This window comes from Salmo salar, chromosome ssa02 (assembly GCF_905237065.1).
Source record: "Salmo salar chromosome ssa02, Ssal_v3.1, whole genome shotgun sequence".
NCBI classification, from domain to species: domain Eukaryota; kingdom Metazoa; phylum Chordata; class Actinopteri; order Salmoniformes; family Salmonidae; genus Salmo; species Salmo salar.
The window spans coordinates 21,032,916-21,058,266 of record NC_059443.1 but is presented as its reverse complement, the minus strand read 5'-3'; the positions used below and the strand labels follow the sequence as shown (position 1 = coordinate 21,058,266).

Sequence of the window (25,351 nt, the reverse complement as noted above, 5' to 3'; positions counted from 1 at the left end):
CCTTTATTTAATGAGGCAAGTCAGTTAAGAACAAATTCTTATTTACAATGACGGCCTACCAAAAGGCAAAAGGCCTCCTGCTATATTTTCACCAGGATTAAAATAGTTCACATGACTATGTTTTCATAAGTATACAAATATTTGACTGTTTTTTCCTCACTAATAATTTAGACTAATTCCAGTGTAACACACCATAATGGGGATCCTAGATGTAATATAAAACAGTCCAGAACTTTGCCTGGCAACACTCTCCAGGTCAAGTATATTTTAATGACAGAACATTATTACGTCATGAGTATGTTTCCATGTGTTGGCCTGTCCCACATTTAAACCTTATCAGTGGTGGATCAATGTCCTTACACAGCAAAGGACTGTACAGTACAGTACAATATAGTACCGTACAATGTAGTACAGTACATTACAGTACAGACCCGTACAGGGAATGTGCCAGCTAAGAATGAGGACTTGATCTAATCTAATTTAAATAAAACTAAACTACTTATGTAAATTAAAATCTACAAAAGATGCAACAATATTAAATGCTATCTCATATAAGATAACAATGTTAATATAAGATAACAACTTTAATAATGAAACATGTAATAAAGATGTAATAAATGTATCACTAGTCACTTTAAACAATGCCACTTTATATAATGTTTACATACCCTACATTACTCATCTCATATGTATTTACTGTACTCTATACCATCTACTGCATCTTGCCTATGCCGTTTGGCCATCGCTCATCCATATATTTATATGTACATATTCTTATTCATTCCTTTACACTTGTGTGTAAAAGGTAGTTGTTGTGAAATTGTTAGATTACTTGTCAGATATTACTGCTTGGTTGGAACTAGAAGCACAAGCATTTCGCGACACTCGCATTAACATCTGCTAACCATGTGTATGTGACCAATAAAATTTGACTTGATTTGATTTGTTATATGCTAGCAGATAAGCATATTATTAGTTGGGGCTTAACATGAAGCATTGTAGCTCACTGAATCCTAACTATACTGAAAATGTCCTAACCATGCTACCTAACTCCTAACTCCTTATTACGTTTCCTTCTGAGAAATGTCCTATGTTACTCCCTGTCACTCTGTCACTGGTTGGTGGCCACTGAGGTCCACATCGCATATTAAAACAGTCTTCTCCTCCTTACCTCAGACATTCTGGCTAGTCTCAGCAAGAAATGGAACAAAACCTTATGAGATTTATTTACTCTGTCACTGGTTGGTGAACCTCAACCAAAATGTCTACTGAATGCCACATCACATCATAAAAGCGTCCTCTCAGATATCCTGGGTAGTCTCAGGTCACGTGTCTGATGTAGTGCCAACCCGGGTCAGTTAGCTCAGTTGGACCTGAGTTAGCGCTTTCACATTCAATTTGGGTCGAGGTCAAAGTGTCATATCAGCAAGAAAGTGAAGAAATATAGCAACTGATCTAGGAATAGAATGAGACAGATGACAACGTGTAAGGCTGACAGGGCATAGCTGTACAGTACGGAAACATGAATCAGATGGTTGACTTGGTAGTCCTCATATCTGGTGGAAAATATTTGATTTGTTGATAGAGATGGGAGTAAGTAATCATGTAGTTAGTTAAAGTCACCCTTAACCGCAGACCACAGGGTTAGATGGTTTCACTTTCATGAATGGTTAAGATTCCCCCCAGGTCTAATGGTTAAAGTTAGGATTGGGGGTAGGTAGGGGAATCTGATCCCAGATCACTGATTAGGAGCAACCTTTCTTCAAGCAGTAATATATAATGATTGATTTGATTTCTTACCCATCTTCTAGGTTTCTAGCTATACATCACAATTATATGATCAATGGGATTGAAGTTAAATTGGAAACAAAACAAGGGGCAGTTTTTGGTAATAGTATAATAGAACAATGTAGTAGAACACAATATGACATTACATAACACAAGAAATACTGCTTTACATAATATCAGAGCTAATTCATTTCATAAGTAATAGATTATACATTTGGCATATAGACAGCTCTAACTGTATTTCTATGTAATACATCTGATATTGATACTACAATAGCATGATACCATGTCATAAAATACATTTACCTTAAAATCACTATAGATTTAAGAGTCAAATTCAGTGTCATCTTACAGTATCTTTTTGCTAATAACTGCATCAACTTTAAATAAAAGTAATGTTGTTTTGTATGCATTGCATCAACTAAATGTGTTATTTGACTTTTACCGCTAATCTGCCATTCATCCCTGTATCACCCAGATTTCCCTCTGAAAAATAAGCCACGAACCCAGGCTCTAGAGTATAGCAGAGACGGAGAGTTATCTGTAGGTTGTGTATACTGATTGTTTGTGTTTAAATTGTGTGCTATTCTCTGTTTTGAACTTATTTTCTTTAGAAAATGACTGTTAGGCTGTGAGGGGAATGTGGGAGGAGCTCTCCCTCCCCCTCAGACAGAGAGGGGATAGAGAGAGACAGAGCTGCTCCCTTCAGACCAAGAGAACAGGATACAAATACAGAGAGCTGCCCCCTCCGAAGAGAGGGGAGTAGAGCGAAACAGAGTTGTGCCCTTCAAAAAAGTGTGGGTGGAGAGAGACAGAGCTGCCCCCCCTCAGATGGCAGTGAGGGTCGGGGGGGCGAGCTCAGGGTTAATGAAGGAGAAGCCCAGGAAGTCTTCCTGGTCAATGGCCGCCAGAACGTCAGGGTCAGAGGGTGTCAGCACGGACGGAGCCGCCGTGAAGAACTTGTCAAAGTTCTCCCCTTTCTTCCCACCCTGAGAGAGAGAGAGATTATTACATATAGAACACATATATACACATGAAATAAAGGACTGAGAGAAAAATCAAACTCCTTCTTCCACACACACGGGCACACACATCCACACATTAATTATCTCTCTCCCTCTCCCTCTTTCTATTTCTCGCTCCCTCTCCCTCTCTCTCTCTCCCTCCTTCTCTCTCCCTCAGGTGTACAGTAAAGCATGTCACGTGTGGTCCGTGTTCTCCTCAGCATGTGACAGCTGCTCTGCTGGTTGATATGAATCTCATTTGGCTAATGGGCCTGGCCTCTGACCCCAGAGCACATTCTGACACCTCACTGCCCACTTAGCCATTGGATGGCACGGCCACAGACTGACAAGTGACAGGCTAATGAGGGCATAGATTTGCATACGAGACAAGGGGGCGGGACCCCGGGGCGAAAGGGTCATGACTGTTATGACACCTCTGTCTGTTCCAGAATGCTCAAGATCTCTGAGAATGAGGAGATATATATATATATATATATTGTATACAGTATATAGCGATAAGGGAGAGTGAGTGGGAGAAAAACTGACATGTGAGAAAGGCTGCCGTAGGCAGACCTGGCTCTCAAGAGAAGACAGGCTATGTGCACACTGCCCACAAAATGAGGTGGCTGTCACGACTTCTACCAAAGGTGGCTCCTCTCCCTGTTCGGGCGGCGCTCGGCGGTCGTCGTCGCCGGCCTACTAGCTGCCACCGATCCCCTTTTCCCTTATCGTTTGGTTTTGTCTGTCTTGTGTTGCACCTGTTTTGAGTTGAGTTCATTAGTGGGGTTATTTAGTCTTGCTGTTCTAGGCTGTTCTAGGTTGGGTTTTGTGCGGTTGGGTTTTGTGCGGTTGGGTTTTGTGCGGTTGGGTTTTGTGCGGTTGGGTTTTGTGCGGGATTGTTTCGTGTTACCTGTCGTGGGTTTGGGGGTTAAGTATTTCTCTTTTTCTATTGTGGACTGGCGTTTTATTCTGGACTGCGTTCCGGCCATTTTGGGGGGGACATTTTTGTCGGGTTGGGTTTTCCTTATTCATGCCTGTTCATGGTGGTTTGGACCCTGGAAATAAAACGCTCTACTATTGCATATTTGGTCTTGTGCGCATGACTTCACCCCACCACTCCTAGTGAGTACTGACAGTGGAAACTGAGCTGCACTTCCTAACCTCCTGCCAAATGTATGACCATATTAGTGACACGTATTTCCCTCAGATTACACAGACCCACCAAGAATTAGAAAACAAATCCAATTTTGATTAACTCCCATATCTACTGGGTGAAATACCACAGTGTGCCATCACAGCAGCACGTATTTGTGACCTGTTGCCACAAGAAAATGGCAACCAGTGAAGAACAAACACCATTGTAAACACAACCTATATTTATGTTTGTTTATTTTCCCATTTGTAGTATAACTATTTGCACATCATTACAACACTGTATATATACATAATATGACATTTGAAATGTCTTTATTCTTTTGGAACTTGGGTGAGTGTAATGTTTACTGTTCATTTTGTATCTATTTCACCTGGTTTGGCAGTGTAATATATATGTTTCCCATGCCAATAAAGCCCCTTGAATTGAATTGAAAAAGGGATAGAAAGAGAAACTATAGAGAAAGTTGAATAAAAAAGATGGATGGAGAGAGAAGGGTTGAAATATTGAACCCCTGAGAGTTGTGAGGAGAGTCATTATGAAGAGAGGAGGAGGATATGGAGACATGGAGAGGAAGACAGAGATAGATAACTCCTGCGGGATTTACTGACAGTTCTAGGTTTGAAGAGAGGCTCAAGAAAGGGGAATATTAAGAGAGAGACGTAGACAGAGAAAGAGGTAGAGAGAGAGATAGAAAGAAAGAGAGACAGACAGAGAAAGAGGTAGAGAGATAGAGAGAGAGACAGAGAAAGAGGTAGAGAGAGAGATATAAAGAAAGAAAGAAAGAAAGAAAGAAAGAAAGAAAGAAAGAAAGAAAGAAAGAAAGAAAGAAAGAAAGAAAGAAAGAAAGAAAGAAAGACAGACAGACAGAGAAAGAGATAGAAAGAGAGAGACGTAGACAGAGAAAGAGGTAGAGAGAGATAGAAAGAGAGAGGTAGAGAGAATAAAAGAGAGAGATAGAAAGAGAGAGAGACAGAGACAGAGAAAGAGGTAGAGAGAGAGATAGAAAGAGAGCGAGACAGAAAGAGGTAGAGAGAGAATAAAAGAGAGAGAGACAGACAGAGAAAGAGAGAGAGAGAGATAGAAAGAGAGAGAGACAGACAAAGAGGTAGAGAGAAATAGAAAGAGAGAGACAGACAGACAGAGAAAGAGGTAGAGAGAGAATAAAAGAGACAGACAGACAGACAGACAGACAGACAGACAGACAGACAGACAGACAGACAGACAGACAGACAGACAGACAGACAGACAGACAGACAGACAGACAGACAGACAGACAGACAGACAGACAGACAGACAGACAGACAGACAGACAGACAGATAGAGAAAGAGGTAGAGAGAGAGACAGACAGAGAAAGAGGTAGAGAGAGAATAAAAGAGAGAGATAGAAAGAGAGAGAGAATAGAGGAGGTAGAGGAAGAGGTAGAGGTAGAGACTAACAGTTCTGGGTTTGAAGGGAGGTTGTATCTCCATTCTCTCCAGTCGGTCCCAGTCCATCCAACGGAAGAAGGGATGCTCCCGTATCTCTTTCTCCCCCTCCTCCCCTCCGCCCAGTCGCTTCGCTGGGTGCTTGGTCAGGAGCTGGGGACAGTGGAGAGGAAGAAAGAAGAGGAGTGTGAAAATGGAGGAAAAAGGAGAGAAGGAGAGAGCAATAGAACGGTGGAGCGTTGTCTTGAAATCTCCTCTTGCAGAGTTGCATGGGTAGTATGCTGTACGATCCACCATGTTGACTTAGAAATGACATGGCGAGATATGCCTTCTTGACTGTCCCTGAGGGGACTAAGTGGATTGAATAGGATGTAGATTACCCCCTTGCAGATGGTGACGGCCTCACGGGACAGACTCTTGGGATAGGTGACACTCTGCTCCATGATGGACTGAAACAACTCCTCCTCATCAATACCATCAAAGGGAGGCTGGGAGGGGAGGAAAGAGGAGGAAAGAGAAAGATGAGGGGGGTGAGAGAGTATGGAGGGGGGAAGGGGGAATGGGGAGGGAGAGAGAGAGGGAGGAAGGGAGGGGAGAGGAGGAAGATAGAGGAAGATAGAAAAAAGGGAGGGAGGTGAGAGCGAGAATTTGAAAGCAAATCCAATTTTGATAAACTCCCATATCTATTGGGTGAAATACCACAGTGTGCCATCACAGCAGCAAGATTTGTGACCTGTTGCCACAAGAAAAGGGCAGCTAGTGAAGAACAAGCACCATTGTAAATACAACCCATATTTATATTTATTTTCTCTTTTGTACTTGAACTATTTGCACATCGCTACAACACTGCATATAGACATAATATTACATTTGAAATGTCTTTATTATTTTGGAAATCTGTGAGTGTAATGTTTACTGTTAATTTCCGATTGTTTATTTCACTTTTGTTTATTATCTATTTCACATGCTTTGGCAGTGTAAATATATGTTTTCCATGCCAATAAAGCCCCTTAAATTGAAATAGAAATTGAGAGAGAGAGAGGATATAGTTGTTTCTATTGTGTTGAAGCCATTGGTGCTAGATTCAGTGCTAGATAGAATGGAGAAGTCAAGTTATACCTGTCCAGCCAACATCTCATAGAGCAGCACCCCATACGACCACCAGTCAACAGCCTTACCATAGGACTGGTAGGCTACAATCTGACAGACAGGGAGGACAGGACGGAGGACAGGATTACACAGAGGGTCAGGAAACGCTGTACATCTGTAGATACACTATATACACTATGTGTGTTTGTGAGGAAGAGAGAGACAGAGAGAGAGAGAGAGAGAGACAGAGACAGAGACAGAGACAGAGACAGAGACAGACAGACAGACAGACAGACAGACAGACAGACAGACAGACAGACAGACAGACAGACAGACAGACAGACAGACAGACAGACAGACAGACAGACAGACAGACAGACAGACAGACAGACAGACAGACAGACAGACAGACAGACATTGACCACAATGACAGATGCAGGAAAATCAATAGAGATTTTACATTAGATAATCACTCCCCTACGGGTTTAACTAGGTTAATGACACCACAATGACGCACACGCCAATCACCAATCACACTGTCTCTCACACACCAATCACCAATCACACTGTCTCTCACACACCAATCACCAATCACACTGTCTCTCACACACCAATCACATTGTCTCTCACATGCTAATCACCAATCACACTGTCTCTCACACACAGAACACATGCATATACTGTATGCACACGTACACACACACACACACACACACACACACACACACACACACACACACACACACACACACACACACACACACACACACACACACACACACACAACTAATTGAATCATGAGAAGTTAATGCTGACAGGAGACACGAAGTGAAGAGAGGTGCAGAAGAGACTGTCTGCCTCATGCCACAGCTCTGGAAAACAATGGGACCAAACAAACAGAAAGACAGAGGAGGTCTCAGAGAAAGGAGGGATGAGAGGTGAGAGGTGGGGGGGGGTAAGTACTGTGCTGGACGGGCATGAGAGGGAGTGAGTGGGGGGAGTAAGAGGGGTGATGAATGGAGTACCTCTGGTGCGATGTAGTCTGGGGTCCCACAGAAGGTACGTGTAGTGTCACCTTCAAACATGCCCTCCCTACACATCCCAAAATCAGCTATCTTTATATGACCCTCACTGTCCAGCAACACATTATCCAGCTTCAGATCCCTGCGAGAGAGAGAGAGAGAGAGAGAGAGAGAGAGAGAGAGAGAGAGGGGGGGAGAGATAGAGAGAGATAGGGAGAGAGAGAGAGATAGAGAGAGAGAGAGAGAGAGAGAGAGAGAGAGAGAGAGAGAGAGAGAGAGAGAGAGATAGGGAGAGAGAGAGACAGAGAGAGAGAGATAGAGAGAGATAGGGAGAGAGAGAGAGAGAGAGAGAGAGAGAGAGAGAGAGAGAGACAGGAGAGAGAGATAGAGAGAGATAGAGAGAGAGAGAGAGAGAGAGAGAGAGAGAGAGAGAGAGAGAGAGAGAGAGAGAGAGAGAGAGAGAGAGAGAGAGAGAGAGAGAGAGAGAGAGAGAGAGAGAGAGAGAGAGAGAGATAGGGAAAGAGAGAGAGAGAGAGAGAGAGAGATAGGGAGAGAGAGAGACAGAGAGACAGAAAGAGACAGGGAGAGAGAGAGAGAGAGAGAGAGAGAGAGAGAGAGAGAGAGATAGGGAGAGAGAGAGACAGAGAGACAGAAAGAGACAGAGAGAGAGAGAGAGAGAGAGAGAGAGAGATAGGGAGAGAGAGAGAGAGACAGAGAGACAGAAAGAGACAGAGAGAGAGAGAGAGAGAGAGAGATAGAGAGAGAGACAGAGAGACAGAAAGAGACAGAGAGAGAGAGAGAGAGAGAGAGAGAGACAGAGAGAGAGAGAGAGAGAGAGACAGAGAGAGAGAGAGAGAGAGAGAGAGAGAGCGAGAGAGACAGAGAGACAGAAAAGAGAGAGAGAGAGAGAGAGAGAGAGAGAGAGAGAGAGAACACATATTGTATGGCCTTGATCAGGCCACAGTGGGTGACTAATATAAAGTTGCTGCCAGCCACTGATCAGATCAGTGAAATGTTGTTACCCTTAATACCTGTAGATGATTCCTTTAATATCTATAGATGATTCCCTTAATACCTATAAATGATTCATTTAATACCTGTAGATGATTCCTTTAATATCTATAGATGATTCCCTTAATACCTGTAGATGATTCCTTTAATATCTATAGATGATTCCCTTAATACCTATAAATGATTCCTTTAATACCTGTAGATGATTCCTTTAATATCTATAGATGATTCCCTTAATACCTATAAATGATTCCTTTAATACCTGTAGATGATTCCTTTAATATCTATAGATGATTCCCTTAATACCTATAGATGATTCCTTTAATACCTGTAGATGATTCCTTTAGTATGGAGGAAGAAGAGGCCTATGGCTATCTCTGCTGCATAGAACCTGAGAGAGAGAGAGAGAGAGAGAGAGAGAGAGAGAGAGAGAGAATGTAATTGAGAGAGAGAGACACAGAGAGACGTGGGGGTAGAGAGCTAGGTAGAGATAGAGTTAGCTGTTGATGACTGATCACAGCTTATTGATGATGGGGTAGCTCCTGGCTGAGAGGGAGGAGGCGGGAGAGGGGAGGAGAGCAGGGAGGGGATGGATGGTGGAGGTGACTGTGATATGTATGAAAATCTGCTCTTGGTTGTTGACTAATAAAACCAGAAGGAATGATGGATGGAGAGATAGGGAAGTAGGTTGTATACATACGCTGCGTGAGGCTCTTTGAACTTGCCAACTATCTGGATGTGAAACATGAGGTCTCCTCCGTTGACATACTCCATCACATAGTAGAGACGGTCCTGGGTGATGGAAAATAATGATGCTGTTACTAGGGAAACCAAAACACACACACACATTGGTTCTTGAGGCAAATGAATTGACCTTTTAGTCAAATAGTCCAAGTAATTATTGTTTGACCTGAGGGAGCAAACAGACAAGACCACACAAACATGATCACTAGTACCACTGCCCTGGTATTCTCCTAATGATGTACACACACACACACACACACACACACACACACACACACACACACACACACACACACACACACACACACACACACACACACACACACACACACACACACACACACACACACACACACACACACACATAAAATTAGACTCATATGGACATTGTACACATATGGCCACTATAGACAATACAAAAACACACATGCGCACACTCATGGATGGGCGCACACACAAACGTACGCACGTGTGGGCACGCGCTCCCATCCATACACACACACATACACATTATGTAATTCCCCTCCAGTCAAAATGAAAAAGCAATCTGTTCTCAAATAACCTCTCCTCCAGGACTAATGACCTCGTTAAGGGAAGCAAGCTAATTAATTCATTGATTCATTTAAACACAGATCTGGGTCAACTAAGACCAATATGATTAAAGGATGAAATACCTAAATGTCTTAAACTTGAGGTTCATTGGCCAAAACAGGTTGATTCAAGACCTGATAGTTCAAAGCACTGACATGTCCCTGGCTGTTCATTGACTTAACAGTGTTTATTCTACATGATTGATTGACAGACATAATTATATGTCCAATATGGTTACATGTAGTGAATGCACTTTAACAACTTTGTTGCAATCTGCCAGGAGGGAATTGTGGTAACGCATGTTGCTCCATCACACACACCTCTGTCTGGAAGGCTGAGTAGAGTGCTGTGAGGAAGTGGGGGCGGTTGGCCAGTCCCAGAACCCTCCTCTCCACCATGGCACTCTCTGTGTCCTCGTCCTGGAACAGCACATCCTTCTTCAACACCTTCACCGCAAACAGCCGCTCACTCCCTCTCTCCTCAGCCAGCAGTACCTGGGGGAGAGGTGTGGAGGGGGAGGGAGGGAGGGAGGGAGGGAGGGAGGGAGGGAGGGAGGGAGGGAGGGAGGGAGGGAGGGAGGGAGGGAGGGAGGAAGCTGGAGTTAGGGTAAGGGGGGGGCATCTGACCGACTGACTATCAGAAAGACAGACTGACACACAGAAAGACATACTGACACACAGAAAGACAGACTGACACACAGAAAGACAGACTGACTATCAGAAAGACAGACTGACACACAGAAAGACAGACTGACACACAGAAAGACAGACTGACTATCAGAAAGACAGACTGACACACAGAAAGACAGACTGACTATCAGAAAGACAGACTGACACACAGAAAGACAGACTGACACACAGAAAGACAGACTGACTATCAGAAAGACAGACTGACACACAGAAAGACAGACTGACTATCAGAAAGACAGATTGACACACAGAAAGACAGTCTGGCTTCGTGTGAGAACGTTACATAGCCAAGCAAATCCAATACTTTAGACACATCACTGCACACACAGCTGAGATCATCCACCGAAAGTGACCAGACAAACTATGCACAAGAACATCTTTTATAGCACTAAACCATTTACAGTATTTCCAAATGTTACATCCATAATATCTGTCCCTCATTCCATGAAATCACACTCCTGCTGTTTCTTTCTCTCCGTCTCACTGTCTCTGAAATTCTAATTCATAAAGGCTTTATAATCATTCAAGGTATTACAGCACTACAAAAGCAGCAGCACCCTCCCCCCACTCTCTCTCTCTCTCTCCTCTCCACCCTCTCTCTCTCCCCCTCTCTCTCTCCCCGTCTCTCTCTCTCTCCCTGTCTCTCTCTCTCCCCGTCTCTCTCTTTCCCTCTCTCCCACCCCTCTCCCCCCTCTCTTTCTTTCCCTCTCTCCCACCCCTCTCCCCCCTCTCTCTCTCCCCTTGATCCCTCTCTCCCTCTCCCCATTCTCTCTCCCCCTTGCTCCCTCTCCCTCTTGCTCCCTCTCTCTCCCCCTTACTCCCTTTCCCCCTTGCTCCCTCTCCCCCCTCCCCCTCCCTCTCCACTTGCTCCCTCTCCCCCTTGCTCCCTCTCTCCCCCCCTCCTCCCCTCTCTCTCTCTCTCTCCTCTCTCTCTCTCTCTCTCTCTCTCTCTCTCTCTCTCTCTCTCTCTCTCTCTCTCTCTCTCTCTCCTTTCTTTAGGTCGTATCTCATTTTCTTACATAAGCGTTTATTCCTCTGTAGACTATCTGCCAGTTATGAACAGAACAAAAAGGATTTCCCATGAAATGGAGTTCCAAATGTCCCTTCAAATAGTACATTATAGACTGGAGTGTGTGTGTGTCTGTCTGTGTGTGTCCCTGTATTCAATACCAGGATCAATGACCCAGGGGAGAAGGGTTGAAGAGCCAACTGGCAGCAGGGGATGATTAGGTGGCCATGATATTATGAGGTGCCAGGTTGGGAGTTTAGCCAGGGCACTGGGGTTAACAACAAGAGTTGGGTGACCACAGAGTCATATCTGAAAGATGGCTAGTACAATGTTGATGATGCTAATAATGTGTGTGTAATCGTCATCGTTTCTGGTCTATACAGCATCTAATAGAATTGCTGTCATGACAGTGATGGTGTTTTAATTTCAACTCAGTTAGACCCAAGGGACAATACTGGGCAGTGACAATGCAGGTAACACTATCTGTCATACCTGTACTTTGATTGTGTTGCATCATGTCTCCAGGCAGGTGTGTTGCGTTTATTACAGTGTGTCTCCAGGCAGGTGTGTTACATTTATTACAGTGTGTCTACAGGCAGGTGTGTTACGTTTATTACAGTGTTTCTCCAGGCAGGTGTGTTACGTTTATTACAGTGTGTCTCCAGGCAGGTGTGTTACGTTTATTACAGTGTGTCTCCAGGCAAGTGTGTTACGTTTATTACAGTGTGTCTCCAGGCAGGTGTGTTACGTTTATTACAGTGTGTCTACAGGCAGGTGTGTTACGTTTATAGCAATGTGTCTCCAGGCACGTGTGTTACGTTTATTACACTGTGTCTCTAGGCAGGTGTGTTACGTTTATTACAGTGTGTCTCCAGGCAGGTGTGTTACGATTATTACAGTGTGTCTACAGAGAGGTGTGTTATGTTTATTACAGTGTGTCTACAGGCAAGTGTGTTACGTTTATTACAGTGTGTCTCCAGGCAGGTGTGTTACGTTTATTACAGTGTGTCTCCAGGCAGGTGTGTTACGTTTATTACAGTGTGTCTCCAGGCAGGTGTATTACGTTTATTACAGTGTGTCTCCGGGCAGGTGTGTTACGTTTATTACTGTGTTTCTCCAGGCAGGTGTGTTACGTTTATTACAGTGTTTGTCCAAGCAGGTGTGTTACGTTTATTACAGTGAGTCTCCACGCAGGTGTGTTACGTTTATTACAGTGTGTCTCCACGCAGGTGTGTTACGTTTATTACAGTGTGTCTCCAGGCAGGTGTGTTACGTTTATTACAGTGTGTCTCTGGGCAGGTGTGTTACGTTTATTACAGTGTGTCTACAGGCAGGTGTGTTACGTTTATTACAGTGTGTCTCCGGGCAGGTGTGTTGCATTTATTACAGTGTGTCTCCGGGCAGGTGTGTTGCGTTTATTACAGTGTGTCTCCAGGCAGGTGTGTTACGTTTATTACAGTGTGTCTCCGGGCAGGTGTGTTACGTTTATTACAACGTGTCTCCAGGCAGGTGTGTTACATTTATTACAGTGTGTCTCCAGGAAGGTGTGTTACGTTAATTACAGTGTGTCTCCAGGAAGGTGTGTTACGTTAATTACAGTGTGTCTCCAGGCAGGTGTGTTACGTTTATTACAATGTGTCTCCAGGCAGGTGTGTTACGTTTATTACAATGTTCTCCAGGCAGGTGTGTTACGTTTATTACAGTGTGTCTCCAGGAAGGTGTGTTACGTTTATTACAGTGTGTCTCCTGGCATGTGTGTTACGTTTATTACAGTGTGTCTATAGGCAGGTGTGTTACGTTTATAGCAATGTGTCTCCAGGCAGGTGTGTTACATATATTACAGTGTGTCTCCAGGCAGGTGTGTTACATTTATTACATGTGTCTCCAGGCAGGTGTGTTACATTTATTACAGTGTGTCTACACGCAGGTGTATTACGTTTATAACAGTGTGTCTCCACGCAGGTGTGTTACGTTTACGACAGTGTGTCTCCAGGCAGGTGTGTTACGTTTATGACAGTGTGTCTACAGCAGGTGTGTAACATTTATTACAGTGTGTCTCCAGGCATGTGTGTTACATTTACTACAGCGTGTCTCCAGGCAGGTGTGTTACATTTATAGCAATGTGTCTCCAGGCAGGTGTGTTACATTTATTACAGTGCGTCTCCAGGCAGGTGTGTTACATTTATTACATGTGTCTCCAGGCAGGTGTGTTACATTTATTACAGTGTGTCTACAGGCAGGTGTATTACGTTTATAAAAGTGTGTCTCCACGCAGGTGTGTTACGTTTTCTACAGTATGTCTCCAGGCAGGTGTGTTACGTTTATTACAGTGTTTCTCCAGGCAGGTGTGTTACGTTTATTACAGTGTTTCTCCAGGCAGGTGTGTTACGTTTATTGCAGTGTGTCTACAGGCAGGTGTGTTACGTTTATTACAGTGTGTCTCTAGGCAGGTGTGTTACGTTTATTACAGTGTTTCTCTAGGCAGGTGTGTTACGTTTATTACAGTGTGTCTACAGGCAGGTGTGTTATGTTTACTACAGTGTGTCTCCAGGCAGGTGTGTTACGTTTACTACAGTGTGTCTCCTGGCATGTGTGTTACGATTATTACAGTGTGTCTCCTGGCATGTGTGTTACGTTTATGACAGTGTGTCTACAGCAAGTTTGTAACATTTATTACAGTGTGTCTCCAGGCAGGTGTGTTACGTTTATGACAGTGAGTCTACAGCAGGTTTGTAACATTTATTACAGTGTGTCTCCAGGCAGGTGTGTTACGTTTATTACAGTGTGTCTACAGCCAGGTTTGTTACGTTTATTACAGTGTTTCTCCAGGCAGGTGTGTTACGTTTATTACAGTGTTTCTCCAGGCAGGTGTTTTACGTTTATTGCAGTGTGTCTACAGGCTGGTGTGTTACGTTTATTGCAGTGTGTCTACAGGCAGATGTGTTACGTTTACTACAGTGTGTCTCCAGGCAGGTGTGTTACGTTTACTACAGTGTGTCTCCAGGCAGGTGTGTTACGATTATTACAGTGTATCTCCAGGCAGATGTGTTACGTTTATTACAGTGTGTCTACAGGCAGGTGTGTTATGTTTATTAAAATGTGTCTACAGGCAAGTGTGTTACGTTTATTACAGTGTGTCTCCAGGCAGCTTTGTTACGTTTATTACAGTGTGTCTCCAGGCACGTGTGTTACGTTTATTACAGTGTGTCTCTAGGCAGGTGTGTTACGATTATTACAGTGTGTCTACAGAGAGGTGTGTTACGTTTATTACAGTGTGTCTACAGGCAGGTGTTTTACGTTTATAGCAATGTGTCTCCAGGCAGGTGTGTTACGTTTATTACAGTGTTTCTCCAGGCAGGAGTGTTACATTTATTACATGTGTGTCTCCAGGCAGGTGTGTTACGTTTATTACAGTGTGTCTACAGGCAGGTGTGTTACGTTTACTACAGTGTGTCTCCAGGCAGGTGTGTTACGTTTATTACAGTGTGTCTCCTGGCATGTGTGTTACGTTTATTACAGTGTGTCTATAGGTAGGTGTGTTACGTTTATAGCAATGTGTCTCCAGGCAGGTGTTCTACATACATTACAGTGTGTCTCCAGGCAAGTGTGTTACATTTACTACAGCGTGTATTCAGGCAGGTGTGTTACATTTATAGCAATGTGTCTCCAGGCAGGTGTGTTACATTTATTACAGTTCGTCTCCAGGCAGGTGTGTTACAATTATTACATGTGTCTCCAGGCAGGTGTGTTACATTTATTACAGTGTGTCTACAGGCAGGTGTATTACGTTTATAACAGTGTGTCTCCACGCAGGTGTGTTACATTTACTACAGTGTGTCTCCAGGCGGGTGTGTTACGTTTATTACAGTGTGTCTACAGCAGATGTGTAACATTTATTACAGTGTGTCTCCAGGCAGGTGTGTTACGTTTATGACAGTGTTTCTCCAGGCAGGTGTGTAACGTTTATTACAGTGTTTCTCCAGGCAGGTGTGTTACGTTTACAACAGTGTGTCTACAGCAGATGTGTAACATTTATTACAGTGTGTCTCCAGGCAGGTGTGTTACGTTTATTACAGTGTTTCTCCAGGCAGGTGTGTTACGTTTATTACAGTGTTTCTCCAGGCAGGTGTGTTACGTTTATAACAGTGTGTCTACAGCAGATGTGTAACATTTATTACAGTGTGTCTCCAGGCAGGTGTGTTACGTTTATTACAGTGTTTCTCCAGGCAGGTGTGTTACGTTTATTAGAGTTTTTCTCCAGGCAGGTGTGTTACGTTTATTACAGTGTGTCTCCAGGCTGGTGTGTTACGTTTATTGCGGTGTGTCTACAGGCAGGAGTGTTACGTTTTTTGCAGTGTGATTCTAGGCAGGTGTGTTGCGTTTATTACAGTGTTTCTCCAGGCAGGTTTGTTACGTTTATTACAGTGTGTCTCTAGGCAAGTGTGTTACGTTTATTACAGTGTGTCTCCAGGAAGGTGTGTTACGATTATTACAATGTGTCTACAGGCAGGTGTGTTACGTTTATTACAGTGTGTGTCCAGGAAGTTGTGTTACGTTTATTACAGTGTGTCTCCTGGCATGTGTGTTACGATTATTACAGTGTGTCTCCTGGCATGTGTGTACGATTATTACAGTGTGTCTACAGGCAGGTGTATTACGTTTATAACAGTGTGTCTCCATGCAGGTGTGTTACGTTTACTACAGTGTGTCTCCAGGCAGGTGTGTTACGTTTATTACAGTGTGTCTACAGGCAGGTTTGTTACGTTTATTACAGTGTTTCTCCAGGCAGGTGTTTTACGTTTATTGCAGTGTGTCTACAGGCAGGTGTGTTACGTTTATTGCAGTGTGTCTACAGGCAGGTGTGTTACGTTTATTAAAGTGTGCCTCCACGCAGGTGTGTTACGTTTACTACAGTGTGTCTCCAGGCAGGTGTGTTACGATTATTACAGTGTGTCTCCAGGCAGGTGTGTTACGATTACTACAGTGTGTCTCCAGGCAGGTGTGTTACGTTTACTACAGTGTGTCTACAGGCAGGTGTGTTACGTTTATAGCAATGTGTCTCCAGGCACGTGTGTTACGTTTATTACACTGTGTCTCTAGGCAGGTGTGTTACGTTTATTACAGTGTGTCTCCAGGCAGGTGTGTTACGATTATTACAGTGTGTCTACAGAGAGGTGTGTTACGTTTATTACAGTGTGTCTACAGGCAAGTGTGTTACGTTTATTACAGTGTGTCTCCAGGCAGGTGTGTTACGTTTATTACAGTGTGTCTCCAGGCAGGTGTGTTACGTTTATTACAGTGTGTCTCCAGGCAGGTGTATTACGTTTATTACAGTGTGTCTCCGGGCAGGTGTGTTACGTTTATTACTGTGTTTCTCCAGGCAGGTGTGTTACGTTTATTACAGTGTTTGTCCAAGCAGGTGTGTTACGTTTATTACAGTGAGTCTCCACGCAGGTGTGTTACGTTTATTACAGTGTGTCTCCACGCAGGTGTGTTACGTTTATTACAGTGTGTCTCCAGGCAGGTGTGTTACGTTTATTACAGTGTGTCTCTGGGCAGGTGTGTTACGTTTATTACAGTGTGTCTACAGGCAGGTGTGTTACGTTTATTACAGTGTGTCTCCGGGCAGGTGTGTTGCATTTATTACAGTGTGTCTCCGGGCAGGTGTGTTGCGTTTATTACAGTGTGTCTCCAGGCAGGTGTGTTACGTTTATTACAGTGTGTCTCCGGGCAGGTGTGTTACGTTTATTACAATGTGTCTCCAGGCAGGTGTGTTACGTTTATTACAGTGTGTCTCCAGGAAGGTGTGTTACGTTAATTACAGTGTGTCTCCAGGAAGGTGTGTTACGTTAATTACAGTGTGTCTCCAGGCAGGTGTGTTACGTTTATTACAATGTGTCTCCAGGCAGGTGTGTTACGTTTATTACAATGTTCTCCAGGCAGGTGTGTTACGTTTATTACAGTGTGTCTCCAGGAAGGTGTGTTACGTTTATTACAGTGTGTCTCCTGGCATGTGTGTTACGTTTATTACAGTGTGTCTATAGGCAGGTGTGTTACGTTTATTAAAGTGTGTCTCCACGCAGGTGTGTTACGTTTACTACAGTGTGTCTCCAGGCAGGTGTGTTACGATTATTACAGTGTGTCTCCAGGCAGGTGTGTTACGATTATTACAGTGTGTCTCCAGGCAGGTGTGTTACGTTTACTACAGTGTGTCTACAGGCAGGTGTGTTACGTTTATAGCAATGTGTCTCCAGGCACGTGTGTTACGTTTATTACACTGTGTCTCTAGGCAGGTGTGTTACGTTTATTACAGTGTGTCTCCAGGCAGGTGTGTTACGATTATTACAGTGTGTCTACAGAGAGGTGTGTTATGTTTATTACAGTGTGTCTACAGGCAAGTGTGTTACGTTTATTACAGTGTGTCTCCAGGCAGGTGTGTTACGTTTATTACAGTGTGTCTCCAGGCAGGTGTGTTACGTTTATTACAGTGTGTCTCCAGGCAGGTGTATTACGTTTATTACAGTGTGTCTCCGGGCAGGTGTGTTACGTTTATTACTGTGTTTCTCCAGGCAGGTGTGTTACGTTTATTACAGTGTTTGTCCAAGCAGGTGTGTTACGTTTATTACAGTGTGTCTCCAGGCAGGTGTGTTACGTTTATTACAGTGTGTCTCCACGCAGGTGTGTTACGTTTATTACAGTGTGTCTCCAGGCAGGTGTGTTACGTTTATTACAGTGTGTCTCTGGGCAGGTGTGTTACGTTTATTACAGTGTGTCTACAGGCAGGTGTGTTACGTTTATTACAGTGTGTCTCCGGGCAGGTGTGTTGCGTTTATTACAGTGTGTCTCCAGGCAGGTGTGTTGCGTTTATTACAGTGTGTCTCCAGGCAGGTGTGTTACGTTTATTACAGTGTGTCTCCGGGCAGGTGTGTTACGTTTATTACAACGTGTCTCCAGGCAGGTGTGTTACGTTTATTACAGTGTGTCTCCAGGAAGGTGTGTTACGTTAATTACAGTGTGTCTCCAGGAAGGTGTGTTACGTTAATTACAGTGTGTCTCCAGGCAGTTGTGTTACGTTTATTACAATGTGTCTCCAGGCAGGTGTGTTACGTTTATTACAATGTTCTCCAGGCAGGTGTGTTACGTTTATTACAGTGTGTCTCCAGGAAGGTGTGTTACGTTTATTACAGTGTGTCTCCTGGCATGTGTGTTACGTTTATTACAGTGTGTCTATAGGCAGGTGTGTTACGTTTATAGCAATGTGTCTCCAGGCAGGTGTGTTACATATATTACAGTGTGTCTCCAGGCAGGTGTGTTACATTTATTACATGTGTCTCCAGGCAGGTGTGTTACATTTATTACAGTGTGTCTACACGCAGGTGTATTACGTTTATAACAGTGTGTCTCCACGCAGGTGTGTTACGTTTACGACAGTGTGTCTCCAGGCAGGTGTGTTACGTTTATGACAGTGTGTCTACAGCAGGTGTGTAACATTTATTACAGTGTGTCTCCAGGCATGTGTGTTACATTTACTACAGCGTGTCTCCAGGCAGGTGTGTTACATTTATAGCAATGTGTCTCCAGGCAGGTGTGTTACATTTATTACAGTGCGTCTCCAGGCAGGTGTGTTACATTTATTACATGTGTCTCCAGGCAGGTGTGTTACATTTATTACAGTGTGTCTACAGGCAGGTGTATTACGTTTATAAAAGTGTGTCTCCACGCAGGTGTGTTACGTTTTCTACAGTATGTCTCCAGGCAGGTGTGTTACGTTTATTACAGTGTTTCTCCAGGCAGGTGTGTTACGTTTATTACAGTGTTTCTCCAGGCAGGTGTGTTACGTTTATTGCAGTGTGTCTACAGGCAGGTGTGTTACGTTTATTACAGTGTGTCTCTAGGCAGGTGTGTTACGTTTATTACAGTGTTTCTCTAGGCAGGTGTGTTACGTTTATTACAGTGTGTCTACAGGCAGGTGTGTTATGTTTACTACAGTGTGTCTCCAGGCAGGTGTGTTACGTTTACTACAGTGTGTCTCCTGGCATGTGTGTTACGATTATTACAGTGTGTCTCCTGGCATGTGTGTTACGTTTATGACAGTGTGTCTACAGCAAGTTTGTAACATTCATTACAGTGTGTCTCCAGGCAGGTGTGTTACGTTTATGACAGTGAGTCTACAGCAGGTTTGTAACATTTATTACAGTGTGTCTCCAGGCAGGTGTGTTACGTTTATTACAGTGTGTCTACAGCCAGGTTTGTTACGTTTATTACAGTGTTTCTCCAGGCAGGTGTGTTACGTTTATTACAGTGTTTCTCCAGGCAGGTGTTTTACGTTTATTGCAGTGTGTCTACAGGCTGGTGTGTTACGTTTATTGCAGTGTGTCTACAGGCAGATGTGTTACGTTTACTACAGTGTGTCTCCAGGCAGGTGTGTTACGTTTACTACAGTGTGTCTCCAGGCAGGTGTGTTACGATTATTACAGTGTATCTCCAGGCAGATGTGTTACGTTTATTACAGTGTGTCTACAGGCAGGTGTGTTATGTTTATTAAAATGTGTCTACAGGCAAGTGTGTTACGTTTATTACAGTGTGTCTCCAGGCAGCTTTGTTACGTTTATTACAGTGTGTCTCCAGGCACGTGTGTTACGTTTATTACAGTGTGTCTCTAGGCAGGTGTGTTACGATTATTACAGTGTGTCTACAGAGAGGTGTGTTACGTTTATTACAGTGTGTCTACAGGCAGGTGTTTTACGTTTATAGCAATGTGTCTCCAGGCAGGTGTGTTACGTTTATTACAGTGTTTCTCCAGGCAGGAGTGTTACATTTATTACATGTGTGTCTCCAGGCAGGTGTGTTACGTTTATTACAGTGTGTCTACAGGCAGGTGTGTTATGTTTACTACAGTGTGTCTCCAGGCAGGTGTGTTACGTTTATTACAGTGTGTCTCCTGGCATGTGTGTTACGTTTATTACAGTGTGTCTATAGGTAGGTGTGTTACGTTTATAGCAATGTGTCTACAGGCAGGTGTTCTACATACATTACAGTGTGTCTCCAGGCAAGTGTGTTACATTTACTACAGCGTGTATTCAGGCAGGTGTGTTACATTTATAGCAATGTGTCTCCAGGCAGGTGTGTTACATTTATTACAGTTCGTCTCCAGGCAGGTGTGTTACAATTATTACATGTGTCTCCAGGCAGGTGTGTTACATTTATTACAGTGTGTCTACAGGCAGGTGTATTACGTTTATAACAGTGTGTCTCCACGCAGGTGTGTTACATTTACTACAGTGTGTCTCCAGGCGGGTGTGTTACGTTTATTACAGTGTGTCTACAGCAGATGTGTAACATTTATTACAGTGTGTCTCCAGGCAGGTGTGTTACGTTTATGACAGTGTTTCTCCAGGCAGGTGTGTAACGTTTATTACAGTGTTTCTCCAGGCAGGTGTGTTACGTTTACAACAGTGTGTCTACAGCAGATGTGTAACATTTATTACAGTGTGTCTCCAGGCAGGTGTGTTACGTTTATTACAGTGTTTCTCCAGGCAGGTGTGTTACGTTTATTACAGTGTTTCTCCAGGCAGGTGTGTTACGTTTATAACAGTGTGTCTACAGCAGATGTGTAACATTTATTACAGTGTGTCTCCAGGCAGGTGTGTTACGTTTATTACAGTGTTTCTCCAGGCAGGTGTGTTACGTTTATTAGAGTTTTTCTCCAGGCAGGTGTGTTACGTTTATTACAGTGTGTCTCCAGGCTGGTGTGTTACGTTTATTGCGGTGTGTCTACAGGCAGGAGTGTTACGTTTTTTGCAGTGTGATTCTAGGCAGGTGTGTTGCGTTTATTACAGTGTTTCTCCAGGCAGGTTTGTTACGTTTATTACAGTGTGTCTCTAGGCAAGTGTGTTACGTTTATTACAGTGTGTCTCCAGGAAGGTGTGTTACGATTATTACAATGTGTCTACAGGCAGGTGTGTTACGTTTATTACAGTGTGTGTCCAGGAAGTTGTGTTACGTTTATTACAGTGTGTCTCCTGGCATGTGTGTTACGATTATTACAGTGTGTCTCCTGGCATGTGTGTACGATTATTACAGTGTGTCTACAGGCAGGTGTATTACGTTTATAACAGTGTGTCTCCATGCAGGTGTGTTACGTTTACTACAGTGTGTCTCCAGGCAGGTGTGTTACGTTTATTACAGTGTGTCTACAGGCAGGTTTGTTACGTTTATTACAGTGTTTCTCCAGGCAGGTGTTTTACGTTTATTGCAGTGTGTCTACAGGCAGGTGTGTTACGTTTATTGCAGTGTGTCTACAGGCAGGTGTGTTACGTTTATTAAAGTGTGTCTCCACGCAGGTGTGTTACGTTTACTACAGTGTGTCTCCAGGCAGGTGTGTTACGATTATTACAGTGTGTCTCCAGGCAGGTGTGTTACGTTTACTACAGTGTGTCTACATGCAGGTGTGTTACGTTTATTACAGTGTTTCTCCAGGCAGGTGTTTTACGTTTATTGCAGTGTGTCTACAGGCTGGTGTGTTACGTTTATTGCAGTGTGTCTACAGGCAGATGTGTTACGTTTACTACAGTGTGTCTCCAGGCAGGTGTGTTACGTTTACTACAGTGTGTCTCCAGGCAGGTGTGTTACGATTATTACAGTGTATCTCCAGGCAGATGTGTTACGTTTATTACAGTGTGTCTACAGGCAGGTGTGTTATGTTTATTAAAATGTGTCTACAGGCAATTTGTTACGTTTATTACAGTGTGTCTCAAGGCAGCTTTGTTACGTTTATTACAGTGTGTCTCCAGGCACATGTGTTACGTTTATTACAGTGTGTCTCTAGGCAGGTGTGTTACGATTATTACAGTGTGTCTACAGGCAGGTGTGTTACGTTTATTACAGTGTGTCTCCGGGCAGGTGTGTTGCGTTTATTACAGTGTGTCTCCCGGCAGGTGTGTTGCGTTTATTACAGTGTGTCTCCAGGCAGGTGTGTTACGTTTATTACAGTGTGTCTCCAGGAAGGTGTGTTACGTTTATTACAGTGTGTCTCCGGGCAGGTGTGTTACGTTTATTACAGTGTGTCTCCGGACAGGTGTGTTGCGTTTATTACAGTGTGTCTCCAGGCAGGTGTGTTACGTGTATTACAGTGTGTCTCCAGGAAGGTGTGTTACGTTAATTACAGTGTGTCTGCAGACAGGTGTGTTACGTTTATTACAGTGTGTCTCCAGGCAGGTGTGTTACGTTTATTACAGTGTTTCTCCAGGCAGGAGTGTTACATTTATTACATGTGTGTCTCCAGGCAGGTGTGTTACGTTTATTACAGTGTGTCTACAGGCAGGTGTGTTACGTTTACTACAGTGTGTCTCCAGGCAGGTGTGTTACGTTTATTACAGTGTGTCTCCTGGCATGTGTGTTACGTTTATTACAGTGTGTCTATAGGTAGGTGTGTTACGTTTATAGCAGTGTGTCTCCAGGCAGGTGTGTTACGTTTACTTACAGTGTGTCTCCAGGCAGGTGTGTTACGTTTATTACAGTGCGTCTACAGGCAGGTGTGTTACATTTATTACAGTGTGTCTCCAGGCAGGTGTGTTATGTTTATTACAGTGTGTCTACAGGCAGGTTTGTTACGTTTATTACAGTGTTTCTCCAGGCAGGTGTGTTACGTTTATTACAGTGTTTCTCCAGGCAGGTATTTTACGTTTATTGCAGTGTGTCTACAGGCAGGCGTTTTACGTTTATTACAGTGTGTCTCCAGGCAAGTGTGTTACATTTACTACAGCGTGTATTCAGGCAGGTGTGTTACATTTATAGCAATGTGTCTCCAGGCAGGTGTGTTACATTTATTACAGTTCGTCTCCAGGCAGGTGTGTTACAATTATTACATGTGTCTCCAGGCAGGTGTGTTACATTTATTACAGTGTGTCTACAGGCAGGTGTATTACGTTTATAACAATGTGTCTCCACGCAGGTGTGTTACATTTACTACAGTGTGTCTCCAGGCGGGTGTGTTACGTTTATTACAGTGTGTCTACAGCAGATGTGTAACATTTATTACAGTGTGTCTCCAGGCAGGTGTGTTACGTTTATGACAGTGTTTCTCCAGGCAGGTGTGTAACGTTTATTACAGTGTTTCTCCAGGCAGGTGTGTTACGTTTACAACAGTGTGTCTACAGCAGATGTGTAACATTTATTACAGTGTGTCTCCAGGCAGGTGTGTTACGTTTATTACAGTGTTTCTCCAGGCAGGTGTGTTACGTTTATTACAGTGTTTCTCCAGGCAGGTGTGTTACGTTTATAACAGTGTGTCTACAGCAGATGTGTAACATTTATTACAGTGTGTCTCCAGGCAGGTGTGTTACGTTTATTACAGTGTTTCTCCAGGCAGGTGTGTTACGTTTATTAGAGTTTTTCTCCAGGCAGGTGTGTTACGTTTATTACAGTGTGTCTCCAGGCTGGTGTGTTACGTTTATTGCGGTGTGTCTACAGGCAGGAGTGTTACGTTTTTTGCAGTGTGATTCTAGGCAGGTGTGTTGCGTTTATTACAGTGTTTCTCCAGGCAGGTTTGTTACGTTTATTACAGTGTGTCTCTAGGCAAGTGTGTTACGTTTATTACAGTGTGTCTCCAGGAAGGTGTGTTACGATTATTACAATGTGTCTACAGGCAGGTGTGTTACGTTTATTACAGTGTGTGTCCAGGAAGTTGTGTTACGTTTATTACAGTGTGTCTCCTGGCATGTGTGTTACGATTATTACAGTGTGTCTCCTGGCATGTGTGTACGATTATTACAGTGTGTCTACAGGCAGGTGTATTACGTTTATAACAGTGTGTCTCCATGCAGGTGTGTTACGTTTACTACAGTGTGTCTCCAGGCAGGTGTGTTACGTTTATTACAGTGTGTCTACAGGCAGGTTTGTTACGTTTATTACAGTGTTTCTCCAGGCAGGTGTTTTACGTTTATTGCAGTGTGTCTACAGGCAGGTGTGTTACGTTTATTGCAGTGTGTCTACAGGCAGGTGTGTTACGTTTATTAAAGTGTGTCTCCACGCAGGTGTGTTACGTTTACTACAGTGTGTCTCCAGGCAGGTGTGTTACGATTATTACAGTGTGTCTCCAGGCAGGTGTGTTACGTTTACTACAGTGTGTCTACAGGCAGGTGTGTTACGTTTATTACAGTGTTTCTCCAGGCAGGTGTTTTACGTTTATTGCAGTGTGTCTACAGGCTGGTGTGTTACGTTTATTGCAGTGTGTCTACAGGCAGATGTGTTACGTTTACTACAGTGTGTCTCCAGGCAGGTGTGTTACGTTTACTACAGTGTGTCTCCAGGCAGGTGTGTTACGATTATTACAGTGTATCTCCAGGCAGATGTGTTACGTTTATTACAGTGTGTCTACAGGCAGGTGTGTTATGTTTATTAAAATGTGTCTACAGGCAATTTGTTACGTTTATTACAGTGTGTCTCAAGGCAGCTTTGTTACGTTTATTACAGTGTGTCTCCAGGCACATGTGTTACGTTTATTACAGTGTGTCTCTAGGCAGGTGTGTTACGATTATTACAGTGTGTCTACAGGCAGGTGTGTTACGTTTATTACAGTGTGTCTCCGGGCAGGTGTGTTGCGTTTATTACAGTGTGTCTCCCGGCAGGTGTGTTGCGTTTATTACAGTGTGTCTCCAGGCAGGTGTGTTACGTTTATTACAGTGTGTCTCCAGGCAGGTGTGTTACGTTTATTACAGTGTGTCTCCGGGCAGGTGTGTTACGTTTATTACAGTGTGTCTCCGGACAGGTGTGTTGCGTTTATTACAGTGTGTCTCCAGGCAGGTGTGTTACGTGTATTACAG

General features: G+C 43.6%; 1 protein-coding gene across 1 annotated transcript in view; it reads right to left on the bottom strand.

Moving 5' to 3' along the window:
* Positions 1-1,879: 1,879 nt before the first annotated feature.
* LOC106594733 (protein kinase C alpha type) overlaps positions 1,880-25,351 on the bottom strand; it is a 45,281-nt gene continuing 21,809 nt past the window's right edge. The window contains exons 10-17 of the mRNA XM_045699865.1: positions 10,151-10,324; positions 9,196-9,287; positions 8,824-8,886; positions 7,488-7,626; positions 6,493-6,573; positions 5,754-5,861; positions 5,386-5,526; positions 1,880-2,777 (exon numbers count right to left, since the gene is read on the bottom strand). Of these exons, the coding sequence (XP_045555821.1) occupies positions 2,616-2,777; positions 5,386-5,526; positions 5,754-5,861; positions 6,493-6,573; positions 7,488-7,626; positions 8,824-8,886; positions 9,196-9,287; positions 10,151-10,324 (960 nt within the window). The 3' untranslated portion in view covers positions 1,880-2,615. The remainder of the gene's footprint in view (positions 2,778-5,385; positions 5,527-5,753; positions 5,862-6,492; positions 6,574-7,487; positions 7,627-8,823; positions 8,887-9,195; positions 9,288-10,150; positions 10,325-25,351) is intronic.